Source organism: Cibotium barometz, chromosome 15 (genome assembly GCF_041138505.1).
Source record: "Cibotium barometz isolate CiBa-2024 chromosome 15, ASM4113850v1, whole genome shotgun sequence".
In the NCBI taxonomy this organism is placed as follows: domain Eukaryota; kingdom Viridiplantae; phylum Streptophyta; class Polypodiopsida; order Cyatheales; family Cibotiaceae; genus Cibotium; species Cibotium barometz.
The window spans coordinates 34849636-34859757 of record NC_141060.1 but is presented as its reverse complement, the minus strand read 5'-3'; the positions used below and the strand labels follow the sequence as shown (position 1 = coordinate 34859757).

Genomic DNA, 10122 nt, shown 5'->3' with positions numbered 1-10122 from the left:
AGTACAATAAACTGACTATCTTACAGTTATAAGAACTGTAAGTAAGACTCCTAGATGATACTGAGTAGAAAATACTGGAAAGTGTATATCAAGTAGATCTATGTATGCTAATCAGTTGAAGCGCTGCCCTCTCCTCATATCAAATATCTCCGCCATGGGGCTGTCTAGAATGGAGGTCGTAGAAGCGAGGTAGGCGCCTGCGATGCCGAGCAATAATGGCTCTATGTCGTGGTCAGGATCTTGGTGGGCGTGGCCGACGAGCACGACATAAGACGATTGCTCTATCAATGGTGACTCCCTGGGAGCGTGGTTGGTGTCTTGATGGCCCCATGAGGAGGTATCAGGAGGTGTGTGGGCTGGGCTGTTGGTGTTGGTGTTGAAGAAATCTATCAGGATCCTCTGTCTAGGTACATCATGGCTCGGTCTCCTGTCTGCCAAGAGTGTCTCTCTGTGTCTCGTGAGCTCAAGTAGGAACAATCCCAGGCATCTCTGATCCTCAAACTCCATGATCTTGCGTAACGGCCCAAAACCCTCTCGGAAGAGGCAGTGATATCTCCCTCGGATCTCATAATAGACTGTACATCGGTAAATGTAGTGCTCCTCTGTCTCTGCCTCTTGGTAGCATAGCTGACAAATGCGGTCATCCAAGATCTGATGCACATATCGCCCTGTCTCAATCCATAGCTGGGGTGATGAGGTCCGGATTTGTCCAATGGCACAACGTATCCCATGTGATAGGTGTACATCCATGTACACCAGGCGGGTGATAAAACCACTGGTGAAGTATGCAGAAGATGGCTCTTGTAATGAGCCATTTTCGTGCCTAAGGGCTCAAGGGGACTAGTCCATGTCCTCTCTGTGTCCATTCTGACGATATCCATCCTAATCACGCGGTTCTACTTTGAGCAGGTGAGATCGAAAACTGGACAATCCAAGTTGCACTGAAAGGGTGGGAGTGCCTCTATCCGCAAACCATGTAGGTCAAACCATGATCTGATTTGAGCATACCAACAATGAGTATCTCCATCCTTTGCCAACTGTATGGATGAGATCAATGCCAATTGGGAGTACCTCTGTTGAGGGAGCTCCTATAGCCGCTGTAAAAAGGTAACTGCCTAGAATAGGGCCTCGGTCACTACGGGTGTGGCACCCAACTCAGCCCAAACAATCTTATGTGGTACTGATGATTTGCTCTGAATCATGCGGGCAATTGTAAGGTTCCCCTCCTTCTAAAATAGGGGAAACACTTAAGATAGTCCACTAAGTCTTAACTTCGAGAAAATTTCCTATTTATCGACACCTTGACCATGTAGAGATTCAAGGATACGATTCATAGGTAAGACCTAGTTCTATCCCGCAGGGGGAGCGTGATCTTCTAAAAATCAAATCACCCATAGGGTAATTGATCATAAATTGGGCAACTACTAGACTTGATTTCTAGAGGCAACACTTTTTTCCTCATTCATGCAAGGCACAGCCGCTGGCCTAGTCTTCTAGAATAGAGTTGCCCAAGAACCTATTTATCTAGCGTAGGGTTTTCACTTTATCTGTTGGAAAGCTACCCGACTAATCGGGTCCACCCGTCCGTAGGACGGTGCCATCGGGGCATTCCATCCTCCCACTTTTCACCCTACTCACGCGTCAATTTGTTTTCTAATTAATCCTACCACACTGTTTGACATAAATAAACATGTTCCTTAATTAAGGTCCTTTTCACAAGGTTTGTTAAAACAGTCTTTTTCCACAATACAATAATGCCAAAAACAAGATTTATAAGAAAGTTTATACATGAATCAATTTCATACAAGCCAAACCGACTCTCTTATTCTTTTCCTTTATACTGTTGATGATCTAGAATTCGGCCTTCTAGCCTTTTATGGATAAAAATGGTGGAAAAACAGAGTTTTCAGTCTCCAAAAATCCTCATGAAGAGAAAACACGAATTTTCTCTTAATAAGTAAGTGAATTGGGGTCCAATCAGGTGAGAGGACATGGGGAGATGCCCATTTATGAGTAAAAAGGAAGATCAGGTCCTGGACATTGAGTCTTGTCCGCCTCGGGACTTCAGTGAGTGTGAACTTGGAAGTGGTCATAATTTATAAGTGACTTTTGGGCGCCCAAACTTTAATGAAGTGGGAACGCACTTACTTATAAATATTGGCCAAGTCCTAAGGGCTATTTGAGCCTAGATTGGGTAATACTTACCACCTGTTCACATGCCACACAGCCATGTCAGTAGACAGTTTCACACGCACGATTCACGAGCGGGCGTTCCCTAGCCCGGAACTACACATAGGTCATGCAGGCATGAAAACAGCATGCAATTTCATTTGCAGGCAAGCACATAAAGATGCTATGCAATGCAACATTGGCATGAGCAATTTCCGTTCATGAAACCATATAATACCAGGCGTTTCCAGGCAAGTATATGCGATACCAGACCCAGTGGAAAGCCAATCCTCCAGGCGTTTCCGGGCATGTACACAAAGGCACAAGTCCCAGCAGAAAGCCAAGTCCTCCAGGCGTTTCCGGGCATGTACACAAAGGCACAAGTCCCAGCGGAAAGCCAAGTCCTCCAGATATAACATCAAGTCCCAGCGGAATATCATATCCAACTATACAGCATGTCCAACTATACAGCATGACACGTATCAATCACATGCATAGGCACATTCCATAAGCCATGGACACCAATCCAATATGTTCATAGTGTGAAAGCAAGAGTGAACCATTCGGCTGGCCAAATGGTGATAGTTTCTGCTTTGAATGCTGTGATTTGTGTGGATATTTATGTTGCTTGCTATCATTTTGCTGTTCGCATGCAAGGAGTTATAACTGATTATGGGAAATGGTACTTAGGGAAAGAAAGAGAAGAATCTGTGGGTTGAAAAGACAATTGCAAGCTCTGGAAGAACTCACCCATATTTGTATGTTAACCCCTCAAGAAGAAGGAAAAATGTATTATGCTAGGCATGAGCTACAAAGAAATGATCAAGGAAGTTGGAAAAGTGGCAGATCGATCATGATGACAAAAACCATTATTGGAAAAGGGATGTTCCTCAAAAGCTTTCTTCATAAGCTTGCATATTTCAAGGTAAAAGCAATGCATTGTCACTAGCTGGTCAAGACTTGACACTTCAATGGTTTCGGACCACCTAGTCAGCTCCTAAAGAGCAACGACTATCTTTACTGTGCCGAATGCGATAAGCCAATGCTGAATGTTGAGCTACCAGTCTGCCCATGCGTAGGGGAGTTAGCAAAGATTGTGCACGGATTAGTTCCTATTCATTCATGTCTCCTGATAGTGGTTAATACTGAGGCAAAGAACTATGCAACTAGGACTATGTAGCACAGAGTAGCAACAAGAGAGTTGACCAACCCAAAAGACATTCTCCTTTTAACATTTGCTCACACTCTCATGCATACACCATTCTAGCATCATCAGATACTGGAGAGAGTTCCCCTTTTGCTCCTTACATCCATACGGGTACTACCCGTTTCCAAGAAATTGTTACAAAGTTGTTACAGAACAAGAAGACTCGACTCATGATGAGTCTGTTATTGAAAGGAGGAACCTTGGCGGTGGCTAGATGGGTTGAGCGGCCGCCAACACCTAGCGATCACGGTGAACGTTGCGTCAGCAACAAAGCCCACCTCTTCCTACTAGCATTCTGGAAAATTTCCGGATACAAACTGTCCCCCCATCTCCAGACTGTATTGTCTAGACGACTCACGATCGGTCCCACCTTGCTTCCTCTAGGTCGGGATGAGCTGTAGTGTCCTCGGATATAAATTGAATGGTCCTTTGTTGGCTGCATCTTGACTTGTATGCTGTCCTCAGATTGTTAATTGAAGCATGTAGTAGCCCAGTCCTCTCATCAGCCCTCCTTAACTGCACCTCAATAGGCCTTGCATTCGAGTACTTGGCCCTTGATCTTACCATGGCGGCTACTGACATGTAAGTTGCAAAAGCGCGGGGTTTTGTGTGTTTCGGAGAGATGGCATCATCTTCAAAAATCGTCTGTTCTAGTTCTCTTGTGTCTCTTCTGCGCCTTGACTCCACTTCCACCCATAGAGTGGTATTCCGAACTGGTGCAACTTTGGCACTCCCTTTGATGTTTTTGTCAGCTTACTCTGTTGGCGAGGGGCACCAACAGTGTTGCTCTTTGCTTGAGTTGTTGCCTCCTCACTTGGATGCACTAGTCATAATTTTCCCCCACTCCCCCGCACAACTCTGGATCTAGCTTTGCGGTGTGCACTAGGGGATGGGTTTGTGTCCTTGTGGCTTGATCCAACCTCTGCAGGTGCTTCCAACTTAGTCATGAAATTTCGTTCCAGTTGGAAGGCCTCAGGGCTTCTGCTTGCTCTGCAGTGTTCACCAATTGTGTTGCATGCATTGTAGTGCTGTTTCCTTCCAAGCGCTTAGGCTTTTCTGCCCCAATTCTTCCTGTAGCTTTAGTTGCTGCTCTTCTTTAGCACTCCTCTCGATTAGCCCAGCCTTGGAAATCCATAATCATCTTTTCCTTGGATTGTAATTCCTCGTCATGAGCTTTTCTTAGGGCATCCATCTGCCTTACTTTCTTCTTGATTTCTGCATCGGCAGCCCTGTTAATGCTACATTGAGCTCATTGTTATTCATTTTTCCAGCTTTGCTCCTTGTCACTCTTGTGGGAGTGGTTGCCTACCTCTTTCATTAAAGTTTTGATGGTCTGGTCATCCTTTTATGCATGTTTCCTTCGCTCATTTGCAAGGATATGATCTATTGCTGAGCCGGTCCACAGCACTATTTCCGTGCCCTTTCCTTTTGATTATGTTGCTAGTTTCTTTCCTTCTCCTTTTAGGACTGCAAACTTCTTTTTCCACACCTCTAGTTCTTGTTGTAGTTTAGCATTTTCTTTTTGTGGTTCTTCCGATTGCCGGCCTCCGTTGCTGCCTCCTGCTTCCTTTTCAACTCCACTTGAGGCCGAGACATCTAAAACCTTTCCAGATTCCTGTCCCGATTTTGTAGCTGGTTCCGGTTGCCTTGCTCCTTCGCCCGGATTCTTGTCTCCTCCCTGATGTGGAGTTATCTGCATGCAAGTCGGTGTGGATGCTTCCATCATTGATTTCAAATTTTCCAAATATGCCCCCCACAGCTCCTTGAGGTCTTCCAATGAATGCGTTTTCCATTGCTCCATTCTTTTAGCCTCCAACTCGTAGACCTCTGGATACTCTTTGGGTGAAAATAAAGATATAGAATGAGAAAATGACACTCTAAAATACATCTATGGAGCTAGGAGACAACCTACACCAAAATCCCATAGAGGCCTCAAATTCAATTATAGGAGGCTCTTCCAAGGAATGATAATGCATAACCTCGAATTCAATACATGGAGGATGAAAGGGACAACTTCATCCCAATGCATGCACAAGATGAATAAGAACCAAGGAAGCTTATGGATTTCTTTAAATGGGGTGGGAAGTGCTAATTTCCCAAGCAAGATAAGACAAGGGTACTATCAACCATTGTGCAGAGATTACAAGCAGAGATTACAAAGTTGGTCATTTGTTTAAAAGGCATCTTATAAAGAAACAACTTTGGCTGCCTAAGGTAAGAAGAGGTGGGGTGTCAAGAAATGATGAGCTCAAGCTTAACAAGACAAACCTAAGAAGCAAAAAGTAAAACACATTGGTAACAAGGCAAAGTCATTAAAAAAGAGTGCACACAAGATGTAGATAAGAAACTCTTAGTAAGTAATGAAATATCACGAGGAAAGAAAATTTGATGGCTAAAATAAGTTACATGAAGGAGAGAGTTTGGAAGAAAAAGGATATGGAGCTTACCCCAAATGGCTATCAAGAAAATGAAATATATCAAGATACTTTGTTAAAAAAGATTGCACACAAAATGTAGATAAGAAACTCTAAGTAATGAAATATCACGGGGAAAGCAAAATTTGATGGCTAAAATAGGTTACATGAAGGAGAGAGTTTGTAAAAAGGATATGGAGCTTACCCCAAAATGGCTATCAAGAAAATGAAATATATCAAGACATAGTTTGTTAAGGAGATAGATATGCACAATGAGGATTGGGATGGTCATAGTGATTGCATTCAACACACAAGGCATTTCGCTCGTCGTTTTTATAGGCATTAAGGATGTCTGATTTTGAAGGTTTTCATCCTCTCTTCGAGATGTTGGCTGTAAGGTTTTAAGCAAGGCTGCATAAAAATCTGGGAATGTCAATTGCGAGATCGATTTTTCTTTTGCCATTATTTCATTCGGCAACACTACCAGTTGTGCCTCTGCCTTCACCAGGTCCACTTTATTCTTGTCTGCTCTGCTCAGGATATCTGCTAATCAGCGCGACATGTGCTTCAGTGCTCATTTGTTGTTCTATGGCCTTGTTCAGTTCCTCCTGCATACATTGGGTCGAAAATCCCTAAATTTTGGTCGAAGTGGCCATGAGCATGTGGATCATATACCAAAGTGCCTCAATGCATCTAGCCTTCTAGATGTGCTAGGCTATGATGCTAGCAATGATCCCCCATGAAGTGTCCAATCTCTGTGTTGGAGCATGTCTTGAAGACGGCATCGTCGACCCACTCCCTGGGTAATCCACATGCCCATATCCCTGTCGTTTCCTTCAAACCTGATTTGCGGGCCTGACTGTGTCAACCAAACAATAGCACCAGCTCACGTAAAATGCATGGTGGACCGAATGTCCTAAATATTCATCATCATGTGTTGGCAAGAAAAGCAACAATCTTACATGCTTTTCTGCCATAGGAACAACCTTGGACGCTCATAGAAGCGGAAATGTGTAAAAAATTTAAAGCATCTTCCTTTCGTAAATGCTTTGGGATAGGTTAAAATTGAAGGGAGGTGCTTAAGTTAGAGACCCCGAAAACTGAAGGGATCACTATGTTGATTTATGGTAATGTTGTTGATTGACTAGCTATGCCTTTTGCAAAAATTCTGACAAGTTGAATTATGAATGAACAGGTACCTTCTTATGTGATGCTAGGTGTACGGAGAGAGCCACCTCCTGAACCTTTGCCAATCGTTGCTCTTTCTTCTCCACTGAAAGATGCATGCTCAAGAATGGATCTTACAGCGATACATGAATACTTGGTGAAACTACACTACAAAGATGACGTTGGTGATAATGAGGTAATGTCAAGTGACATTGTAGTTACAACCTTTTAATTCTTTTTTTGCTGTCACATGTTCTGACTCCTGTTGTTAATGTGCATGGGTGTGAGGTCTTGGTATGTGTTTGAGGACATCTGTTTTTTTTGATGCTCAGTTCATGTTTTGGTGAAGCGAATTAAGGAGATAACCTCAGTAGCAAAGGATAGGGTTGGTACCAATGAAATTTGTACTAGCTATTTGATAAGCTAGAGGACAATTTTGGACTGATGGAATTGGTACTATATATCTGATAAGATAGAGGATAATCGTGGAAAAGCATGTTCTGACAGGAAGAAATGAAGCTTGCCGTGAGCTAGAAGAGCCGGTGTGTACAGGAGATAGCCTTGTAGTTCTATCGATAGGATGAAGCAAAGGCTTCTGCAGCTTGTACTGTTCTGAAGGCTGGTACCATAGGAACAAGTTAGTCTATGGATGCATGGGCATCAGGGCAGGGGAACTTTCCAGTCCAAAGCACAAGTGGTTGATTTTTTAACCCATTCCTGTGCTAGTGCATGTGCTGGGTCCATGAAATCTATTTTAATCCCTCCTTTTTTATGTTTCAGCTTTCTTTTCAAATGTGGACGAAACAAATGCAAGACATGCTGAATTCCAGGAAAAAGGGTGATGTAGCTTTTCGTGAGAAAGACTTCACAACAGCTATCGAGCGGTACTCTGAAGTAAGATCACTTTACCTCACAAACCAACTCAACTAGACCACCCTTCCACTCACATCTGTGTTTGTGTGTTTGGGCATCATGTCTAAGCTCTAGTTAACATGAAGAGCTATGGGACATACCAAGGGCTTGCTTAGTTAATATGTATATTGGAATTATTCTGCTAATGATGAATGATGTTTTAACACAGTTTATAAACGGAGGTGCCATGGTCTCTCCAACTGTGTTTGCAAGGCGCAGCTTGGCTCATCTTCTGACTGATCGGCCTAATCCAGCTCTTCGGGATGCAATGCAAGCCCAATATGTTAATCCCGAATGGCCCATAGCTTTTTATCTGCAATCAGTTGCCCTAGCAAAGCTCAACATGGAAAAAGAAGCAGCGGACATGCTTGATGAAGGAGCAAGTCTGGAGGCTGTAAGGCAGAGCAGGAGTTAGTAGTAAGTTGTGTACTTTTCTTGTGAGATTGTGTACAATGTTGATAGAGTGTGGGTTACTGGTGGGTGGCACGTAGCATATACATGTACAATGTGAAATGTGTTGCCTAGGTGGCCACCTGAGTCCTGCCATTTTGGGGTCGTAGAGGGTAATGTGCTTGACCCGAGCTATTTGTTTATCGAGGGGTTGTTCCTATTCTTTTGGAATGTTTAGATTAGGTGCAGCTTTGTGCCCAGTATGATTTGAGTACTAGACAGAATTTTCTACTATGACTGGGTGTTTCAAGAACAGACGAGAAAACTCCGAGCTTAATGAAAGTAACTCTCATATGGAAATGTTGTTCTGCAGTAACATGGCTTTGGAAAGCCTAGCATACCAATGCCAGCAGTTATGCTGCCATGCCAACTTTTTGAGGCATGAATTTGGTGTGATGTGACAATCATATTTTATGTTGAAACTTTCAACGGTTAGTAGAAGACTTGATTTATATGTGAATTCACTATTGTTGAAAGGCACTAGATAAGCAAGCTAAAAAGATAGGAAACATTAGGGTCTTTATGGACATAACTTACCCGGGGTTGTGTATGTAAAAATCCAAAAAGTGATGTTGAAACTTATCATCTGCTACTTGTACTAGATGAGGGAATTTCACCCTCAGTGGATCCAAGTTAATTTCCCTTGGATTGCTTGTTTGCATGCTAGTATGATTAGTTTGCTATGTCATCAAAATTTCGGGTTGAACTGGCTTGTGAGACTAGATTAAGCGATTATAACAGCTTGCATCTGTCCTGTGGTTTTCTTTCAACTCCAGCCACAAGTTGAAACTACAAGAAATGGATAGTGTAGTTGATTCACTCTACTGATACCATTGCCGATTGGTTTGAACTCTTAAAAGCATATGCACACATAGTTCTGTTCAAGGATGATTTGTGAGCTAAGTTTTATCACTAATAGCTTGCCAATGTGAAGCTCTTAGTATACATATCTAAATTGCTTAGCAATGAAAAATATCAATACCAAAAATCCAATATACCACAATTGGGAGTTGGGAGTACTACCAGTCAGCTGCATAGAAGCCCCAGACAAAAACTGTGAAAAGCTCTTGAGCTTTCCTCTAGTTGACCACCACAATAAACAATTTTCTTGTTATGTGACTAGGCTCTACCTTAAGACTGTGAACAACTCTTTAATCCAAAGTTTACTACGGTCGAAGCGCGACAATGAACCATGCATTAAGCAGATTATTGGACCTCAACAAAAGAATCTTCTTTGTTGCTAGAAAGAATCCTTTCTTTAAGAACAAATAATGTCCAAAGAAGGCATTGGATGGCCATGATGATGAAAGGATTATAGATAAAAATGTGAAGGAAGCTACATACAGTTGTTGGGTAAAATGTTCTACAATTCATAGTGCTTGCTAAAATGATTAGATTTATATGAATATGAGAGAATAAAGTCAAAACTTGGTTGAGGAATTAAGCAACGTCCAATAGAGAATTGGCATAAAGTCACTTCAAAAAAGTGTAAGGAAAGCAAAAGCCAACGACGAGGTTTTGTGATTAGAGATATCAATGCTTAACCCTCGTGTTGTAATGATTAGTCAACTAGCTAGATCATGCATGTATGGCTCTCATTATGAAGATTAGGTAGTGCACGCTTGTGGCATTCCCATGTTTGTAGAGGATGGTGATATACTTGAAGATATGAACCTGGATACGTGAGCCAGTAGCAACCGAAAAAAACTTGTTTGAAACCATTCTCAAACCTCATTAAAAAATACAAGGGACCTTTGATGCGAACTTGATCTTGACTAATTGTTGAAAACAATATATGTTCAT

General features: G+C 42.4%; 1 protein-coding gene across 2 annotated transcripts in view; it reads left to right on the top strand.

Annotated features, from left to right (window-relative positions):
- Positions 1-8777, top strand: part of LOC147631226 (serine/threonine-protein kinase BSK1-like) — a 57100-nt gene extending 48323 nt beyond the window's left edge. For both annotated transcript variants that reach the window (XM_086809560.1, XM_086809558.1), the window contains exons 8-10: positions 6986-7153; positions 7738-7851; positions 8039-8777. In XM_086809560.1, the coding sequence (XP_086665686.1) occupies positions 6986-7153; positions 7738-7851; positions 8039-8284 (528 nt within the window). In that variant the 3' untranslated portion in view covers positions 8285-8777. The remainder of the gene's footprint in view (positions 1-6985; positions 7154-7737; positions 7852-8038) is intronic.
- Positions 8778-10122: the final 1345 nt, after the last annotated feature.